This window comes from Perna viridis, chromosome 8 (genome assembly GCF_037379345.1).
Source record: "Perna viridis isolate PV_CMFRI_1.1 ecotype Kerala chromosome 8, ASM3737934v1, whole genome shotgun sequence".
Classification (NCBI taxonomy): domain Eukaryota; kingdom Metazoa; phylum Mollusca; class Bivalvia; order Mytilida; family Mytilidae; genus Perna; species Perna viridis.
The window spans coordinates 23,761,191-23,782,306 of NC_142452.1; the positions used below are offsets into that span (position 1 = coordinate 23,761,191).

The window sequence follows — 21,116 nt, forward strand, 5'->3', positions numbered from 1 at the left end:
AGGTAAGACTACTGTGATGGTAATGGGTAATGGATATTATCAGTTTATATCAATTTTATTGTAATGACCAAATTTTGTTAAACCATTGATTTTTAAATCTTTGGATTTTTTTCTTTAAGTTTGCCTGAAAATCAGCACTAAAACATCATAGAAGTTGTATTAATAGCAGTTATTAACTTTATCCATTCAGGTCATAGTACCTATGGAACAGACGTACAGAACTTTGAGCCTCTACGAGCAGGTGGGTCCTATACCCTATCTACACCCCCATCCTGTACAGCTGCCAAGATCTCTGATTTAGACTGGTACATACATGGACATTATACTTACTATATATCTGTTAAGGTGGAAAATACAGCAGGACTAAATCTGATCCAGACATCTGAATCATATACCCATTATGTACAGTTACCAGCCAAGGGTGTGGTCATAGACTGTAATACACAGGTAGGCTCCTAAATGTAAATCAGACTCCTGATCCATTCATCCATGATGTACAATTACCAGCCAAGGGTGTAGTTATAGACTGTAATACACAGGTAGATTCCTAAATCTAAATCAGACTCCTGATCCATTCACCCATGATGTACAATTACCATCTAAGGGTGTAGTTATAGACTGTAATACACAGGTAGGTTCCTAAATCTAAATCAGACTCCTGATCTATTCACCCATGATATACAACTGCCTTCAAAGAGTATTGTCATGGACTGTAATACTCCAGTAAGCTTATTCCTAAATCTAATTCAGAGACTTCAGATCCATACAACCATGATATATATAACTGCCAGTCAAGCGGGTGTGTCTGTGATGCACAAGTAACTTTCCTCCTACATCTTAACCAGATCTCATATACAATGTAACTTCATTTACTCTGAAAACTACAGGAAATAAAAAACACCAATATAGCATAGATCACGATCAATTATGACATTCGTTCAAATGCATTACAGTTATCTCCATTCTTAACCAACTATTAAATAAATCTGTGAAAATGACAATTAAAAATTTAAAAAGAAATATGTCATTGTATGCACACACATCAATCATGGAAGTAATACCTCCAAATGTTCAATGTTATCCAATGAAATTCAATGTGTAAAGTGTTCTGAAATTTTTATATGCTTTCTATGTTATTATTCTAGACATTAAACATTAAACATGTAACATCAACATCTTCATGATCAAATTTATTTATTTTCAGGACTTTTCAGCAGATATTCCACTGAAGGCAAGTTTTTATATCAATTTTAAACATTGCTTTGTGAAGACCCAGGCAAGTCCTTTTAAAGTTAAAAAACAAAAAAAAAAATTAAATTTTTGTTTCATATTAATCATGGTTTTGACTGTTTATATGCATTGGTGATTGTTCCACAACATGGCAGAGTCATTTAATGTCCCATAAGATGCCTGACTTTTTTATCTCATTGTTGGTCTCAATGAAGCATGCTTTTTTTTTTATTTCAGAAAGATTTTTGAATTGATGTTTTTGAATTATTTATTTCAGGATATAGAAGATGAAGATTTTCAGGCTGATACAACTAGTATGCTGCTAAATGGTCAGGATTTGCTCATCCACATTTAGATGTCACATACAAATTCAGCATAGGTACTTCCTCTGGTGGCAAGGATGTGATTTCTGACAAAGATGTTGGTTCTAGTTTATCTCATCAGGAAACTGGGTTGAGTCTTACACCTTATCAGGTAATAATAGACACATTTTAATACAATCAAGGTATTTAGAAAGGTTCTGTCTGTTTGTCTCTCACTACTTTTAAAAAAACTGGCTGTTGGATTTTGTTGAAACTTTGTAGGATGTTTCAGTGCGGAATTAACCTGATCATGTCAATTTGACATTTTAATTTGATAATTTTGTAGAAGTTGGTAGCCTAAGATGAGTTTTACCCATCAAACTAAATTATGGTTACATAACAGTTCTTAATTGATTCACGTCACATGGAGGAACCAAATTTGTTCTGGTCCAGCATTCATTTGTCAAAAGAAGCATTTTGAATTATGAAAAAGATTTAAGATCAACCAATATGATTTGGACATACAGGTTTGAATAATTGATATGCAGTATGCACCTCATCAACATGCCAAAAGTTGTAGCGTTGATATGATATGACCAATTTTGAAATGCTATTTACGTGTAACAGGAGAGTCATCATAGGCTATGATGATATTCATGAAATTTTAATCTCTAGTTTACAAACAACAAGCTGACAGATAATTGAATGAACAACCATGAAAAACATCTTCTTTAATTCTTTCAAGTAACAACAGAAAACATCTCCAAGCTTTATTCTTTCACAGCATTATGCCGTGACATAGATAAATTTTAAGAGCTATGTAAATGTTCAAATGTTACAACACTGTCATATTTGTAATATAACAAAGTTGGTTGAGGCTAAATTGAGTAACCTTATCTGTAACTTTTGTAGAAATATATTGTTACCATTGCTGCAGTAACTTCGGTAGGAAGTACTGTAGTGTCATCTGATGGTGTTACCATAGTAACAGAATATGATGGCAGGAGTTGTTATTTATGAATCATGCTACAAATGCAGCAGGGTTAAAGGGCATATCTTATTCTGACCCAATACTAGTAGATTTGACCCCACCTGACATTAAGTTTGTCTATGATGGGGAAGGTAAGTAGTAATACTGTTGCCTTCTGCCTTCTGCAATCTTCAATATTTTTTACCATGTTGACTGTATGGACATTGTGGGCATCCTCACACACTTAGTTTTGGTGGTATAACATGAGTATTATTTTATGTATCTTCTTCATTATTGGGGGTTTGCATACTTTAAATTACATGTAAATGCATTTTCCATTGTCATGGTGATAAGTAGACTATAGTGTGGTTCATAATAAACAATGCTATTTTTTAAAGTTTGACAGCATGTATTTCTCATTTTTCACCGGCTGTTGCCTTTTATTTATATTATGCTATCTAGGAAAATTTATCATATTTCTTCATTAACTGTGAAAAGTCACAATCTTAATATACACATCAAGCCAGAACAGGTGAAAATGTTTAGAACAGTCTCATAATTACCAAGGTATTTAGCCTCCTTCATTAAGTAGTTTATTGTCAAGTCAGGGAACTATAATTGTCTGTGTGTATGTCAGATTTACTTTGCCCCAACAAGCAATTTTTTTGTTGGTAGACCTTGTTTATCAGCCCACATAACTAGTAAGAACAATTCCTTTTAAACTGAATAATAAATTGATGAACATTTATAGATAGGTTCGGCCTCATTGGTTGATGTGTTTGAAGGAATGTAATTATTGTATGATCACCAAATGGAGATAATCCAATTCATTGCTTTTAAATTTATGTATATAAAGCAGGGGTATTTTCATGTGAAAACTTTCATCAAGCATGTGCACAGTCTTCTAAATACTGTGAAAGTACTATTGTTCATGGTATTTTGTGGATAAGCCAAAACACAGGAAAGCTCAAAACTGTGAATTCAAGAATCCATGAACTTGTGTTTCTACCCTTATCCATCAAGTTAATTGTATTCATGAATTAAAGAACTTTTTTACCTGCAATTTTATTCTTTGAAACTGTAAAAGTATATCAGATAGAAGATAATTACTGGTATAGCATGATTTAGAAATATTTATCAGTATCATTCTTTTTGTAGGTACTGATGAAGAAGCTTGGGAGTTGAATGAAGTGATTGCTAACTGGGATGTAGAAGATCTGGAGTCTGGTATACAACAGTGTCAATGGGCTATAGGTAAATTGAGTTATTGACCATTATTATCCCCTATCAATGGGCTGTTGGTAAATAGAGTTATATCCCCTATCAATGGGCTATTGTCTCAATTACAACTTCCTGGTCAAATGACCACCCCTATATGTAATATCAAAACCACACTGAACTAAAATAAATGCATTAAAATTGCTTATTCTCTGTGTATGTTATTTATGTTGATCAATAATAGTCAAAATAAAGCTGAGAATGTGTACTTAAAATCAAATTTGTAATTTACTACAAAAGTGTATGAATATTGTTTACATGTATGAGTAGTTTGCCTCCATGGCAGAAAAGTTAAAAATGTGGATTTTCAGTATTATTTATTCAAGTACATTTTGTGAATATTTCTACAAAATCATTTTGCTAAATATACTTTCATGAATCATACTGAAAATCCACACAAATTTTCAAGCTTTCTGCTACTAAACAGTTATTTCATATTTGAGTGATTCGAAGTCTCAATGCTGTATGTCCATTAAAGTACTTTAAATACATGTATATATACGAAACAGTGATGTTTAGTGTTTCAGGAATGATTTCTAGTTTTTGGTCTAACTAAACCTTGTTGCTTTGTAGTTTTTTCATATTTTCAAAATATCTTTCAGGGTGCACTTGTAGTACAGCTAGCTTACATTTCTCACACTATTCATTTTATTGAAAAGTGGAAGTTTTAACCAAAAATTAGGATAATTTCATCTAATTATTATTTCTCTGAAAGTGTCCTAAATTAGTACTTATGTTTTTTTTCAGTATTCACTTGTTATTCTTTTTTTACATTTTATGAAAGCTTGGTTTACATTTTATGTTATAAATTTACATGCAATTATTAGAAGGCTAAAAATCCATAAATTGGAAGCTAAGCAGAGATTAGAATGTGATAGTTTTGAAAACTCATCATAACATCAATTTAATCATATGTTATCATATCTTTAAAAACAACATAGGTTACAAACCTGGAGGAAATGACCTTATGGCTTACAAGCCAGTAACTGCAAACAGAGGGTATAAAGAGTTCTCGTACAATGTACTGACTGGCAGAATAATTTACACTACTCTTAATTGTGAAAATAAGGCAGGACTATTTTCTACATTATCGTCCAATGGAGTAAGGATCTCAAACCAGCCACCTTCTGTTCTGACTGCAGAAATTATGATGTTCCCTGTATCTCGTACAGAATTCACTCCTGATAGAGGTTTCCAGGGAGTGAATGACAGCTTGAGGATGAAGTGGACAGGTTTTACTGATGATATTGGAATTGAGAGATATAGGGTATTGAAGTTTTTGTATATCTGGCGTTAAGTGGTTGTATATAGTAATCATGATGTACATCAGTTTATCTGTCGATACCATTTTCATTAAAAGTTTTCTATGCTGCTATTTTTCGCAACTATTTGATAGTTTTGACACAAGCCTAAAAAATAATCAGGGGAACCAAGGCTATAGTGGTAATCAAAAGAATGTAATCTAAGGACAAAGACCAGACGTGGAAAACACAAATAGACGACAAAGAATATAAAGTAACTAAAATCATACATGCAAAGTAATAAAAGTAAATTAAAGGCATGCCATATAGTGAGAGATCTTTCAAAGTTCAAAGCATCATCAAGTTCCAGTTTTATACACCTTATTTTTGTCCATTTGATTTTAATGCAAAATTTCAGTCTTCTCTGCTTTGCAAGTAATTAAAAACAACCAAACTTGATATTAATACTGACCACTTTGCAGGAGGTATATTATGATCATGCAATTAGGTGTCCACCTTCAACTCTTTGATACTAATTTCTCTCACTTGGAAACTTCATATCACAGCTACTTAATATTTTGAAAGAAGTTCATTGAATACACTACACCATTTCAATGGATTTGACAACTTTTTAGCTCACTTGGCAAGAAGGGCCATGTGAACTATTGCAATCACTTTGTGTCCGTTGTTGTCGTCATCCTGTGTCATTAACAATTTCAAAGGTCTTCACCTCCTTTGACAATACCAGACCAATTAGAACCAAACTCAGTATGGTTGTTGCTTAGGGTTGTTCTGCATAGAAATGATGCATGATTTTTGATTGGTTGAACAACGTGACTGCTGTTACTAAAAGTAGAACATATGTGTTGCACAGAAGTTTTTTGCAGATATCTCCAAAACTGTTAGGTTTAGCAAAGTCCTGACATGCAGATTAAAATGTTCAGTATGATGTAATCTTCCTGTGGTCTTATTTTTGTGTTTTGTGTGAATCTGTTAAGTCAAGTTGGAGTTAACGCCTCTTTTGACATTTTTTGCTATTTGTAATTCCTCAGAAATTCCAGGACAGAATTTTGTAAAAATTATTATGATTTATCTGTAGGTATGAGTGCAGGTATTATCATGCAAGGAAAAAACATGACTGCTTTTAAAATGGTCCATAGAGCCTCTAGTTTTATATTTTGACCATATTGTTTAGTTGTTTTGTTTGTTTGTTTGTTTGTTGGGGTTTAACGTCCGAGCAGCAATTTTTCAGTTATATAGAGGTGGGTAGGGTCGGGAAATTTAGTCTTCTGTGGCGGAACCCTATGGTTCCTACTCCGGGAGAATACCACAGTAGGGTTTTTTAACGTGCAAGGAATGTGGCATCTTTCCCAACACGGTGCACCACTATGGTTTGCGGTCAGGTTTTCCGTATTATAGCCTGACAACCCCAGCATGTAACACGCCAGGGGTACCCTATTCCACCACCTGGGGCACACATCCCAGGGTTCTGAGCACTTTTTAGTCGCCTTTTACGACAAGCTTAGCGCTGCATCAGGCCTATTCTTTTAACACCCGAACCTGCACGGGGAGAGAAAGGGCTATTCTCAGGACTTTCTAAAGATATTCAGAATTTGAATGAACCTTTAAATTGGAAGCCTTATAATTTTCTTTTAGATAGAAGGGCCATTTTTAGCCAGAAGGTCATATAGCCAATGGCCCCTTGTGTTCTCTACCTATGATGGTTACTGTGTTTGGGGTATTTAGTGTCCTTTAGCTAGCTTATCTCACAGTTGTTCTACTTCATCTTTGTTATAATAGAAGTTTTACTCTTTGTTTTCTTGTATGCTTAATTTGATTTTGTTAAAATGAACGTTATTGTCACCTTTTTTAGCTCACCTTGCCAGAGGTTTTTATTGTTTATTGCATATATCTCCAAAATTGTTAAGTTTAGCCAAAATCTGACTAGGTGAAAGTGTTTAGCATGACGAGATCTGTTTGCGGTCAAATTTTCATTGTAATTTGTTAAGCATGTTGGAATTGCCCTTTTTCAACATTTTTGTTCCTATTTTTAATGTAATTCTTTTCACAAATCTGCCTTTCTAACATTACTTGACCAATTTGAACCAAACTTGGTATGAATGTTTCTTGGGGTATCCTACATAGAACTGATTTGGAGATTTTTTATTTGTGGAAAAAAATGGCAACTGTTACTAAAAATTGAACAAAGGGGCCAGACAGTAGTTTTTCTTATATATCTCCAAAACCATTGAAATTATTTCAGTTGCTCAGTTGCTGAAATTACCCTTATTACAGGGCCTTTAAAGTCTTCAGGGATCATAGTTGTCAGGCAACCCTTTTTAAGATTAATTTCCCCCGTTTTTTTTACAGTTTACAGCCAATATCTTGAAAACTATAATAGATAGAAAGAAACTTTCAATTGCTGAAATGATCTGCATAATAATTCTACCAAAGTATTCTTGAGTCAAAATTGTTGGACAACTCCTTGTTAAATTTATTGCCCTTTAAAGACAAACTTTAGCAAGACTTCAGAACCATTTGTTTGCAAAGCATGAGCATAATATTTTTTTCAGTACATTTATTCCTGTTTTTTTTCTCATATGTGTTGCAGTGCTAAACTCAAGGTTCTCTATGTGGTGTACCCAGTACGTTGAAGAATTTTGCACAAACAAAAGCTTACATGACAAAAATTTAATTTATGACAAAAGACACTTCATATGTATGAAACAAGTCTCCATATTATATATGAAATTATCCTTTCTGTAGGTGAATTATAAAGGTGACGACACCGATGAGCTTATGTTCTTTGCTGATGTTCAAGATGTCCTTTATGCACATTTTACAAAGATGGCTTTGACAGAAATCAGCCAGAACTTCTCCATACAGGCCATTAATAAATTATTCAAGAGAAGTGACAAGGCAATTTCTCAACTGACTGTTGATACTACTCCTCCTAGTGTTGATGGTAAGTTCAATGAATTTTTGATACAACCCTGAAAAAGGTTAGATAAACATTTATGCAATTTTGTAAAGTATTTTCAGTTAAATGATTGAGCATGAGTGTTGATGTTAAGTTCAATACATATTGATATATGTATTAATAGTGTGTGGGTATGTTGACAGCTAGAAGAATGATAACCTTTCTTTAGTGTTTGACTGTAAATTGAAACTGAGTGTTGTGAGGTAGCTGGATGAACATTGATAGAAATATTATGTCTAAAATTAAAGCTTGTACTTTTGGTTCTGTGCCATAGAATTGTTACAGTCAGTAAATTGATGGATTGATGGCTGAAGATTGAATGATCCGTGAAAGATTGATAATCAATGACAAATGACCAAACTTATTAAAAGCCGATCTCCCGTTGTTCCTGGTTTTTGTCATGTCGTGTGAGACATATCAGAAAACCTTGAGCGATGCAAAGTTGGCTTTTTATAAGATCACCCAATTACTAATCTTATTGCAGTTTTGTTATGTAAACTAATAGATGATTGATCCATGTAAGCTTCAGAATAGCAGAAAAGTAACAAAATGCTGTTTTAATTTTACTTCCTGTATGTCATGAGAAAAAGCATCTGTAATTGAAAAAAGTAATCTAAATTAATGTCTTAGTTCATATCATTTTGTAAATTTGTGTGAAATGGAAAAATGAAACAAACTGATCTGTAAACTATATTTACTGATCAGCCGTCAAGTGATGTAAACGGAAGAAATCACTGGTTTTACAAATCAGGTAGACAGATGAATGACTGATCTGAAACTGATCTGTGATCAATAATGAATTGCAATTATAGATGCATAAATTGGTCTGGTAACTGTAAGTAGGTTAGGACCTTTTTTTAGCAAGCTGGCCATGATAAGGCCTATTTTTTTTTCAAGATCCAGATTGGTATTATAATGATAATTTATTTCTGATTTGTGAGCTTCCATTACATTATATTGTTTGGGGAATCCAATAAGGAGGATACAGAGACTTTGAAAGGACAGTGATTGATATATTTTTGTCACATTTTTGCCCAAATTTTGCATAAAGTGAATAAAACTTTCCAACAAAAGGTGGAAGGTCTGACTTCTTGATCTGCCATCACCAATAAGATTCCTGCTACATGTTACAGATTATTTGCTTTTATCAGTACGTATGTAGTGGTTGGACAAAAATGACCTCAGAGAACACTACTGTTGAAAATAAATTTGTTGAAATTTTGTTAAACAAAACATTATGGTTGCCAGTAGATTCTAGCAATAACTTTTTTGCCTTAGAAATTGTTAAGAGAAAGATGAGTGAACATTGATACAACTCTCAATAGTGTACAGCTGTTTTTATTGAAAATCATAAACCACAATTTGCAAAATTATAAAAAATAATAAAACACTGAGGCCTTATTTCTTGTAATTCACTTGGTATGACTTCTTAGTACTGGATCAATTTAGACTGCTGAATTTTCAATAATGTTTGTTTTAAGTACTTGTATACAGTTTATTTTTGGCTTTAGATCCTTTGGGTCTTATGCTGCAAATTCTGACATTTACATGAACCAATTAAATCTGATTAAATCAATGATCAGATCAGTCACCAATCGTTGATCATTAAGCCATCAAATGGTTGCTCCAATCAGTTCAGGGATTGTTGGAGTAACTTGGATGAACATAGTTTACATTGATTTTAAGTTTGTACTTTGCATTGAAAAAGTTGTATGGAATACAAATTACCATACAAGTTTTGTAAATCCCTGCAGAAATAGTGTTGCTTTTTTAGTGTAATGATTGAAAAACATGTTTTAAATAACATCTTTTTACAGGTACCAAGAACATGGATATTTCCTGGGTAAATGAACAAGTCATTGTGTCTTGGGATCAGATATTTACATCAACAAGTGATATATTCTACGAGGTGTCGGCCGGTTCCTCCAGTTCTGGTGTTAATATCATACAATGGCAAGAAACCAACCAGACCAGTATAACATTTGGTATACCAGCATCTGTATCAACAAAGTCAGGGTTACCAGTTTATATAACTGTGAGAGGTGTGTCTGATGGGGGATATTCTGCTGTTAAAACTGGAAAATTTGTTCTTCCTTGATAAGAGTAATGAGACTTTTTTCAGATACAACTAGGAATGTATATTATCAAGCTTAAATATTGGTTTTTGAGTAGATGTGTAAATGGCCTTAATATTAATATAATGTTTAGGACTACATGCATGACCAGCCATTAAATCTTTGAAAATGAAAAAAGTTGCAAAAATATAAATTTCTTCTTTTAATATGTCTTCAAAAATATGGTTGTAAAATGGTATCATGCTGTTGTCATTCTCTGGCAACTGTAGACATTTCGTTGTCTGGCCAATAATGATAACAATACCACAAAAGGAAGGCTGGGATTGCTTTTTTGGGGGGATTTGTGACTAAAACCAGTTATGAATAAAGGGCCAAAAAGGGTTAAATTTGATTTCTAATTAAATCTTTATCTTTTGTCCAATATTTCATTGCAATCAAAATTCCCAGCTGTATCAAGCTTGGACGATGTATTATACTTATCCCAAATGTTCAGTGTTTGACTACTGCAGTCCCATCAAGCAGCAACCGGTGCACCATATTATTCTCAGTTAATTATCAGTTAATTTTCGGACTTAGCATTTTGTTAATTCACATATAACTGCTACTACTTTTTAAAAAAATGTGTACAAAGGGGGTAAATTCACTTACACTAGTTTCTGGCCTACTATTTTGCCAAAGTTTCAACTTAGTGTTGAAAATTTTCTATTTGCCTAATTTAAAGCTTAAATACCATCTGAATACTACTATACAGAAAATACCAGTTGTTGTGTTGTAATTTAGTCACAAGGAGGGCGCAAAATGCAGCTTCTACACAGTTTTCAAAGAATTTTCACATAAGTGAGAGGATAAAGGGCTTTTTAATCCAAATATATACAGGGCAAGCTACGAACCACAAAATCTTTTGTCAGGAGTTGTGATGGTACAGAAGGCTATTTTTGTATAAATATCAAAGAGTCTGACAAATGTGCTGTATATATGCTCTATAAAAATGTCTCATGAAATAATCAATTTTGACACAATTCGGCTAATTTTTTAAATTTTGCTTTGTTTTTATTTACAACTTTAGTGTAACACATGTGTTAGCAACATTGAAACTTTGTTTTTCATGAAGCCACATATTCAACTAAATAATTATGCAATTTTTAAATTTATTTGAAACTTTTTAGTTTTTGGGGCTGATTTTGATATTATCTGAACATACTCCTTTTACTTCCTTTAGAAGTTTTCCCAGTTCATAAGATTTTAAGTACATTTACTATGATGTATTTTAATGAAAGTTTAATACAAGATTTTATGTAATTCAACTTCTATATTGCATGCAGACAAAAAATTGTAAAAGATATGAATCTTTTATAATATTTGATATTTAAAGTTTTGGTTATTGATTAACTGAACCATTTACATATCATTGCAAAATAACACCCATTAGGAAAGGAAATGATTTTAAGTGGATTTATTTACATAATGTGTTGTATACCTCCTGTACCTTTATGGTTACAGCTTCTCTTAGACAGGTAAACATGTACTAAAAGATGATTTTGCACCATATGTACTATATAGTGTATTTTAAATTGAAATTTTTCATAAATCAGCTATATGATTTATCATTAATATCATTAATAGACGTACAGAGTAAGACATGGCAGACCAAATCCCCAGAATCCCAACTTTGTTTGAAGGTTTTTTTAATTTTGTTAATCATTTATGATAAAATGACAGGCATTTATACACAGTTTATTTAGAAATTTTCTTATATGCATAATACCCAGTTGTAAATTCGTGGGGTTCCATTGGTTGGAACTGTCTCTTTTGTTGGCATTTGATTATTTTGTGAAAAAAAAACAAACAGGAATTTGAAGGAAAGGAGCAAACCATAGACTTGAACCCCCTCTGGAAATTTTATACGGGATTTATTTAATTCAACTATGATATCAGTGACAATACACCAGGACTGATGTCTGACTAACACAAGAAATGTCTGTGAGGAAAGTTATTTGGCCATGTCTGGTGTGAATTTGTTAGAATTCAAGAAGTCCTGTGACCAAATGTTGGTACATTGTAATACAATCCGTCCAATGTGTTAAAACTTGTGATCATGGTGAAATGTTTATATACATGATTTATTGTGGAGTGTTTTTCAAAAGCTTATTTCTACAGAAGCAATAAATAGACACAAACAATAAAGAACTTTTTTTGCAAATAACCAAACTGTTTTACCGAGCTTTCGCTAAATAATAAATAACTATCTCAATAAAACAAATTTGTCATCTCGAGATTTTGATTAAAATTAAATTGTTATTTCTATAAAATGCATTGGTTATATTCTGATCTAGGATTAATACATCCTTATCTCAATTTATTATATGGAGATCATGATAAAATAAATTTGTTATATTGAGATATTGGTAAAAAAAAATTTTATCTCTGTAAAAGGGAATGGTTATATCTTTATCTCGATTTATCATATTGAGATCACAGTAAAACAAATTTGTTATTTGAAGATATCCGGTAAAAATAAATCCTTATCTTGATATACATGTAATGGAATGGTTATATCGTGACCTCAGTTTACATGAGATCATGATAAAGCAAATTTGTTATATAGTGATTATGATATAATAATCCAAAATCACGACCCGGATAGCAAACTATGGAAACATATTTAGGACATTTACTTGTTGCGGTTCACGACATAGTTCAGCATTTTTATCTCTTCATATTTTGACAGCAACTGGAGTTTGTTTTAAAATTTAATTTATGTGGCACGCTCAGTGTGTACAACAATTTGAACACACCGTGCTATTTTTTCTTAACCTTGAAGTCAAAGAAGAGAAAACAGAGGTCAAATAATTTGTCTATTTATCGTTTTGAACTCAAGCTCTGTTTTCTCGAATATTCATATCTGCCGTGTTTTTTCCCCCGCTATCTCAAGCTACAAATATAAGTGGTTAGTGTTATTGTTACACTCTGCGAATGTTCAGCTACTAAACTATATGTCTGGAAAATACAGCTAAACGGTTCATTTTTTATACGACTGCTATTTATTTTTGGTTGTGTTAGGGTATCACTCAGTCATCGACTTTGTTGTTGTCTGTGTCGCCAGCATCTGTTTAATTGGTTTTTACGATAACATGAGTAAAACGTATCCAATTTCACACATTAGTCCTTGGGACATGGCAGAAGAACCTATATTTTTTAAGGTTTTTGCCCCACATCTGTAAAAGATGTGGGCGAGAGGAAGAATATACATGTAAGATAGAAACAGTTTATTGCTACTCCGAATTAATGATTAAAATGTCATTATGCTCCTTTTGAAATTCTGTCTACAAAATATAGGGTTTTTTGTTTGTTGGGGTTTAACGTCCGAGCAGCAATATTTCAGCTATATTCAGACGATGAACATGAAATTGATGATAAAATGAACATGAAATGATGAAATGAAAAAGGGATGGGACACAAGTATAATGGGGTCGACAAATTTCGATTGCCACTGGAAATAGGGAGAGATGAGTAGGGTCGGGCAATTTAGCCTCCTGTGGCGGAGCCCTGTGGTTCCTACTCCGGGAGAATACCACAGTAGGGTTCTTTAACGTGCGAGGAACGTTGCATCTTTCCCAACACGGTGCACCACTATGGTTTGCGGTCAGGTTTTCCGTATTATAGCCTGACAACCCCAGCATGTAACACGCCAGGTGTACCCCATTCCACCACCTGGGGCACACATCCCAGTTGCTCTGTGGGCAGAGCGTCCTAGCCCCCGGCTAGGGTTCTGAGCACTATTTAGTCGCCTTTTACGATAAGCTTAGCGCTGCTGCAGGCCTATTCTTTTAACTCCCGGACCTGCACGGGATAAAATAGATTTATCGTTAACCGTTTCGGGGTGAAAGAGGTGCAAAATTGGGCCACTTCAATTACAACTATTATTTTTTTTTTAATTTTTATATTTTTAGTAGGTTCTTGATGAAAATGCCCGCCTGCGTTTTTCAATAAGATTTCAGATATATCTTGTGGTTTTCGAGTAATAAGGGACCAAAGAAGCCATGCCAAAAATGTTTGTTTAGCTCACCTAGCCCTAAGAGTCATGTGAGCTATTGCCATCACTTGGCGTCAGTCGGCGTCGTCGTCGTCGTGGTAATCCGCCATCTGTAGTCCGTCGTCGTCGTTAACAATTTTTCAATCGAAAGAATGGTCGTCGTCACTAAATATAGAACATAGGAGTCAACCAGAGGGTTTTCGCATATATCTCCAAAACGGTAAGTTTAGCCAAATTGTGACATGGGTAAAAAGTCTTATGGATGATGAGATCTATCAGTGGTCGAAATTTCGTGTAAATCTGATAAGCTACGTCGGAGTTATTGCACTTCCTTTTGCTAATTTTAATGTTATTTCTTTAAAAATCTTCTCCTCTGACATTACTCGGCCGACTAGAATTAAACTTGGTTTGAAAGTACCTTAGAGTTTTCTGCATAGAACACATGCGGGGATTTTTGATCCATCAAAAACATGGCCGCCGTTTCTCAAAAAACATAGGGGTCAGAAAAAAAGTTTTTTTGCATATATCTTCAAAAATGCAAGGTTTAGCTACATTCTAACATTGGGTAAAATGTTTAGCACAATGAGATCTATCTGTGGTCAAATTTACATGTAAATCAGGGAAGCCATAATGGAGTTCTTTACCTTCTTTTACATCTTTTCGCTATTTTTAATGTTATTACTTTTTTTTTAAAAAGATTATCATCAGACAGTACTGGACAAAATGTTATAAAAATTGATATCATTGTTTCTCATGTGTGAAAAATAGGACTTTTTACCCAAGAAAAACATGGTCGCGTTACGAAAATAGAATATTTCTTATTGAACAACATGAGTAATTCATGCAGGCTCTTAAGCGCCTTTTGTTTGTTTTTGGGACGTTTTTCACCCAAATTTCAGATTTCTCTTACGGTTAACAGTAGGATTTGATTTTGAATTATTTTTTTTTAATTTTTGGATCCCTTTTTCAAATTTCTACTTGTGTTTTCCTGAGTTTTCAGTTAAAAGATCGAAGGCAAAGATAATGCTGAGTACCCTGAAAGCAAAGGTATATTCATCTTTAATTGAAATTCAAATTTTGTGATATATTGTGTCTAAACCAATTGTTGTGTCCTTCATTATAAACTGTAAATCCAATTATCACTTAAAACAATTGTAGTGTTTTCCTTTCAAAGGCTGTATAAAGAATGAACTATATTCAAAACTCAAGCAAAAACAGCGTAATTGTTTAGTAACATTATTAAAGGCATTCAGCGGATGTATTTTGCCGATAATAGCTGTCATATAACTTATTTAACGTTAATCGCAATTGACAACAATATAACTGAAAACTGATCATTAATCAATTTCATTACATAACCCACGCCTCGATTTTCATGCTTCCTGCTTACATCATGATACAAAAACCAACATATTATTTTTATTGTGAACCAATAACTTTAATAACACTTTCTAAGTAAATCTTATCTTTACATTGCATTCTTTATCTCTACAATCCTGATTTTCTTGTTCACTCCAAGTATTCAGTGGTAGTCTCCATCATTTTTGTAAATAAGAGAGGTGAGATTTGGTTTCATTCACTGTTTAATTTCCGAATAGATACATAATCTGTCTTCGAGCCAGTATCTACAACTCCCTTATTAGACCATAACCTAGCATTTTCTGCTCTTCTGATGAAATTTCGTGGTTAGGGTTGCGTCCTCGTTTTCACTACTCTTCCTTGTAGTAACTACTCGGAATTAGCCTGAGCTTTAAAAATGATGACTCAGTCGTATCTTCACGCAGTACTTTAGACACAGCACACTCGTATCAACACTACTTTCACGCTGTGACTTTCCATTACTACTCTCATCTCCAGAGCAATTCACAATTTAACTACCATGGTCTTGACCTTCCCAATCACTATCAGAATTCTTTGAACTACCTGTATACTTATTGTCATTGTGGTCTCTTCTTTGTGCAAGAGTTTCATATTTATGCTTAACCTTCGTATGGCTCTTGAAAGTAACCAACTTAGCAGTATGTTAATAACAGAATCACATTTTCACATTTTACTAAGTTATTATCCGTTTCCTGCCTGAAAAAGTGTTGTTTTCTTAGACATGACACAAATCATAAATCAACAATTCACAACAGAATAAAACTGTACAAATTATTACACACAAAAGCTATTTCTCAAAATAAGCCTTCATCCATCCAGGCTTTTTACGTTTCCTGAATCCTCTACCATCTCCTTTTGTCTCACTTGCTACCTTGCTTTCCTCATCTTCTGTACTTGCTTCAACCTCAATATGCATTCTCATCCCTGTTTAATTGCAAGCCCATATTCATTTGCAAGATAATATTGATCTTCTTCATTAATACCATACCTGTTTTTATGTCGTTTGCTTAACGGCTTCAACCTAAGTGTCTGGGCAGTTTTAACTCATTTGTCAAACTCTCTCTGTTTTTTTTTCCATCTGTTTTATCCATCTTCCTTAAGTCACTGTCTGTCTTATCAAACCCTTTTTGCATAACTTTTCGCTTCTGCGCGCCTTATATATGCCCCAAGCTCCATTGCCAATCTTATCGCCCAACCCAGAGATTGTTTTAGCTTTGTGACCGCAAGATCAAGAAGGAGAGAATTACTGCAACGGGTTTTATATGCCCAGGTCACTGGAACGTATAACTGGATCAGTCTATTAACGCCAAAGAGATGTTCATAAATTATCGGTCATACCAAAGAAATAATGGGTTTATCCCTTCAAATAAACAAGTCAAGCTTATTGTATGCAAACAATACAGCTTCATACCAACTGCATTAACCAAATACAAAATTAATGTAATTACTTGAATAATAGAATTGAATCTTCTATATACTTTATAATGTAACACAAGTCTCACCTTTCGGTAACTGTATAAAGAATGATCTATATTTAAGGCTTTTGCAATGTTCGGCGTAATTGTTTTCTTAAAGCTGCATTAACTGTCATTTTCGTAAATTCTTGTGTCTGTTGAAATATACATTATCTTTGAATTATTTCTACTAAATTGTACTTTTCCTGTATAATTTCATTTGATATCCACAAATAAATTGCATTAAATACGTTAAATAGGTGTCTATATATTTATTGTCTTGCAAGGCAAAAAATCGATCTAGATAAATTCGTATGTATGTATGTGACTTCTGGTGATCTTAATCCGCGCATGTGCTGTAAGGGTCGTTACTTTCATAACAAATCTGATTGCAATGCAAAAGTTGTTTTTCGACGGTTAGGAAGGCCACAAGCCGTAAAGAAAGGAGTTCGAATATCACACAAGGATCCTTTTGAAGTTTACCTATTGTGATATGATGTGGCTCAATAATGGTCATTATTTATTTGAAAACTAACCAAGAAGTTGATGAAATGAAATGAAAACCAGACAAGTGCTTACCTGCTCACCTGTGTATCCATTATTGTTATTTTTTCCAAAGGTTAAAGTATTTTTTAACCCAGGTGAATGACCAGTCGGCAATCTTCGGAAGTAATGGCAAAATAATTAGATTAGAGTTATCGTCTTCTCTGATTAAAAAATCGTTGTTTTCACAATATTCTATAGGTATTATCGATATTTATTGCTTCATTTTCACTACAAACTTATTTTATTGAATCAGCAAAATTCAATAGAATCAAAACTGAACAAATTTGGCATCTAATGCCGCTTTAACAGATGAGAAGAAAATGATTCAACTGATGTATTTGGTCGATAATAGCCGTCGTATAACTTAAACATAATTTAAACATAATTGACAACTATGTAATTAACAGCTGACCACAAATCAATTTTGATACAATTCTATGTGCTAAATGTTTAAGGTCCATTTTATAAAGGTAAATTTATTATTATAAAATTGCACTTTTTTGCTTATTCTTTGGATATTCTAGCTGTATGATTGCAGAGTTTACTAACGTAAAAAGTAAACGGAATACCTATATTGATAGCTTGAGATAACGAACAAGATATGACAGTTTTGCACTATTTTTGAACATTATTTTTTCGGCCATGTGTTTTAACTCCTAATGCTTAAACCTGAGGAAAAATTACATCAATTTACATTAAATTTTGTCCAGTAGATTTCTAAGGAGACAATCTTTTAAAGTGATAACATTAAAATTATCGAGCAAACTATTCGAAAAAGGGCAATAACTCCAACATCGCTTAAAAGATTAACACGAACATTTGCGTACAGATAGATCTTATCATGCTGAATATTTTCTGTAAGTTAAAATTTGGCTCAGCCTATATGTAATATTTTTTAGAAAAATGCGAAAGTTTGCCGTCTGACCCATATGTTCTATTTTTATCAAAAATACCCAAATCATTTTTATGCAGAACACCCTAAGGGATATTCATGCCAAGTTTGGTCCTTATTGGTCTGGTAGTGTCAGAGGAGAATATTTATGAATGAAGTATCATTAAAATAGCGCAAAAATGCCGAAAAAGGGCAATAACTCAAACATGAATTAACAGACCAATACAATTTGACCAACCTATTTATTATCATGTTAGATACTTTTATAACGTCTATTTAGCTTAACCTTACGATTTTGAAGATATATACGAAACAAATCTGTCTGACCCCTATGTTGTATTCTTTGTAACGACGGCCATGTTTTTCAGCGGATCAAAAATCCCATAAAAAACAAAGCCGCTTTTGCAAAAATAAAATGGCGTTTATCAAGCGAAGTGAGCGATTCTTCTAGTCCGTCGACCTTAACATTTTCGCAAAAGTTTCATTGGCAGTATTGTTTTCGGACTTTTAATAGACAATATGATTTATGAATTAAAAGTTTCAGATAAGCAAACATATTTCTGGCCCATGTTTACAGGTGTACGTTACAGTTTCAACTCAATTCTCACATCTAATTTATATTGCATGAAAGGTTGTTTAATTTATTCAATGTCATGCTATTCGTAGCTGTTTATAGATTAGAAAGTAGGATCATTTGAAGGATTATGAACTTTGAGAGACGATGGTAAGATAGATTTATTCGACATGAATATATCTAAGTCTTTCTTTGATGCACGAATTCGGGTTTTCAATTCAATGGTTCCACATAAATCATCTGAGTTTTATTTTTCAACGTCGTATACTCGTTGTATATTCGAAGAATTTCTACGTTAAAATATCTGGTACATATTTCTACACTAAAAGTAGTAATGATTAATATATTCTGAAATTATCTTTTCTTATAACAAAACAACAAAACAAATTACTACAATACTTTACAAACAACATTCAGTTTTGAAGTAAGATCTAGAAACTATTGAACGATATCAATTGTTTAAACAATTTAGATACACGACGAGAACCTTGACTATCTATACTCACGAACATCTATGGATATAGAAGGATCACACGATGAAATGGAACGGCGTAATACTAGCAAATTTCCTTCTGCCATTGATAGTGGAACGACTTTGCCGAAGAGCGAAACAGTTTGTAAGGAAGGTGAAACTGCAGGTTTGTTATAAAAGTACTCTTATGAATAACAAATTAAAGTTTTTAAGAATATAACGCCTGTACAATTGTAAGAAAAGGAAATATTAGACACCCAATGGTAAGCAGCCAGGTGTAAAATATTGGTAACTTATGAAAAGTCACTCGACATAAACAAACATAAAAAATACTCGATAAAATTATAATAAAAAAAAAAATGAATGTTTAAACACATGTTGGTAAGACATGACTCTTTATTTAAATGTGCCATTTTTCGCAAGACAGCACACGTGTTCTCTCTTAACCCGTGTGTGTGATAAGGAAATCTCTCTCCACTGAAAATAGTAACTGTCTTGTCTCTTAAGGGAAAATTACATATCTATATTACGGGTGCATGTAAAGCAGAACAAACTAGCAATGGTTGACAAATTCGGTTCTTGTCCTTAAATAACTTATTTTCGCATTTTGTGATGTCAATTCAAAATACATACTGTGAAAGTTCTTTAAATCTTGGATACCAAATTTCGCGGGATATGCGTCTTGCAGAAAAAAAAAGGTTTTGAGCTGTTCTTCTTGGGAAGAACATTTGTTTTCAAAAACGTTTTATAAAGCAGTCTTTATAAAAGTCAGACAGGCGTTGATTTGTCATTGTGAAAAGCCATACAAAAAGAATAACAAAAAACACAAGATTGCACATTAACAACGTTTCATAGCTGGATCAGCAACATATATTACAAAGTCTCTTGAACTTCCATACGTACAGCTGTCAAAAAGTGTCTTTAGTCTTACCACAATACTTGTCACTCTTTAGTGATATCAACTCAATGTCGATCTTGAAAAAAATCGAAACCTTAAATGCTAGATTATTTTCGGAATATTACGACATAAAATTTGTTGCTCTTCATAAAAAAGGATGAAACACTTAGATCTTAATACGTAGCACTTTGTAAAGATTCTATATACCCTGTCTAATACGATTTCAAATATTATCTCCTGCATATACCGACGAAGAGGTTGAAAAACCCTCAGGATTTTTTATAGACAGCATACTTGTCCAAGGTCAGGAGAAGTTGTTTTTAACAAACGGTCGACATTCCAACATATTGTGCCCCTCTACCATTTGACCCACTCCTGTACTCTTATGAATCTGACTTTATAGCTAATCTTGCTAAAGAGAAATCAAGGGAAACAAAATTTTAGCAGAAACCAAAAGAATGTAATCCAGGGACAAAGACCAGACATAGAAAACAGACACACGCAACAAAGAACATAAAATAATTAAAATAATACGTACAAAGCAACATACATACAACTCGTACCATATGACATCTATGGTAACACCGCCAGCACAATGTCCAGGCCCTAGACCACATGGCCAGCTAGGCTATATTAAAATGTAGCTTTCGCTGACCGGGTCATTCCTCCTCGTAGGATTAAATCTAGGGTTGTAACTTAGTACACGATGTATGACAGTACGGGACAGCTCATCTAGGTGTTGTTATGTAGGATAAAGGATTAAATTAACGATACATGTCACAACATATTAT

The 21,116-nt window shown here is 33.3% G+C and overlaps 3 protein-coding genes and 1 long non-coding RNA gene across 5 annotated transcripts in view; 3 read left to right on the forward strand and 1 right to left on the reverse strand.

The window, feature by feature from the left end:
* The first annotated feature begins 22 nt into the window (after positions 1-22).
* Positions 23-1,585, forward strand: LOC148609875 (uncharacterized). The gene is made up of 4 exons (XM_088543156.1): positions 23-26; positions 191-447; positions 1,205-1,231; positions 1,508-1,585. Exons 1-4 carry the CDS (start codon positions 23-25, stop codon positions 1,583-1,585), a joined length of 366 nt encoding a protein of 121 aa, XP_088399282.1.
* Positions 1,512-10,223, forward strand: LOC148609876 (uncharacterized). Its single transcript, XM_088541366.1, has 6 exons — positions 1,512-1,704; positions 2,445-2,654; positions 3,661-3,756; positions 4,722-5,047; positions 7,788-7,986; positions 9,819-10,223. The coding sequence occupies exons 2-6, from the start codon at positions 2,549-2,551 to the stop codon at positions 10,097-10,099; spliced, it is 1,008 nt and encodes a 335-aa protein (XP_088397492.1). The 5' UTR covers positions 1,512-1,704; positions 2,445-2,548; the 3' UTR covers positions 10,100-10,223.
* Positions 7,698-19,600, reverse strand: LOC148609877 (uncharacterized). The gene is made up of 2 exons (XR_015914600.1): positions 19,462-19,600; positions 7,698-8,014 (listed from the first exon to the last, which is right to left on the reverse strand). It is a non-coding gene; the product is annotated as an uncharacterized LOC148609877 (long non-coding RNA).
* The window catches only part of LOC148609878 (protein henna-like), a 68,348-nt gene continuing 58,669 nt past the window's right edge, over positions 11,438-21,116 (forward strand). The window contains exons 1-2 of one of the 2 annotated variants that reach the window (XM_088541365.1): positions 11,438-11,590; positions 19,428-19,593. In XM_088541365.1, the coding sequence (XP_088397491.1) occupies positions 11,567-11,590; positions 19,428-19,593 (190 nt within the window). In that variant the 5' untranslated portion in view covers positions 11,438-11,566. Of the gene's footprint in view, positions 11,591-18,983; positions 19,106-19,427; positions 19,594-21,116 lie in introns of those variants that run through there. The other variant, XR_015914599.1, reaches the window with a different exon arrangement.

Bases quoted from the DNA above. Each gene is read 5' to 3' on its own strand.
- LOC148609875 (XM_088543156.1), top strand. The intron at 448-1,204 runs GTAGGCTCCTAA...ATTTATTTTCAG, and splicing joins TCATAGACTGTAATACACAG to GACTTTTCAGCAGATATTCC. The intron at 1,232-1,507 runs GCAAGTTTTTAT...TATTTATTTCAG, and splicing joins CAGCAGATATTCCACTGAAG to GATATAGAAGATGAAGATTT.
- LOC148609876 (XM_088541366.1), top strand. From the start codon at position 2,549: ATGAATCATGCTACAAATGCAGCAGGGTTAAAGGGCATATCTTATTCT. The intron at 2,655-3,660 runs GTAAGTAGTAAT...TTCTTTTTGTAG, and splicing joins GTTTGTCTATGATGGGGAAG to GTACTGATGAAGAAGCTTGG. The intron at 3,757-4,721 runs GTAAATTGAGTT...AAAACAACATAG, and splicing joins ACAGTGTCAATGGGCTATAG to GTTACAAACCTGGAGGAAAT.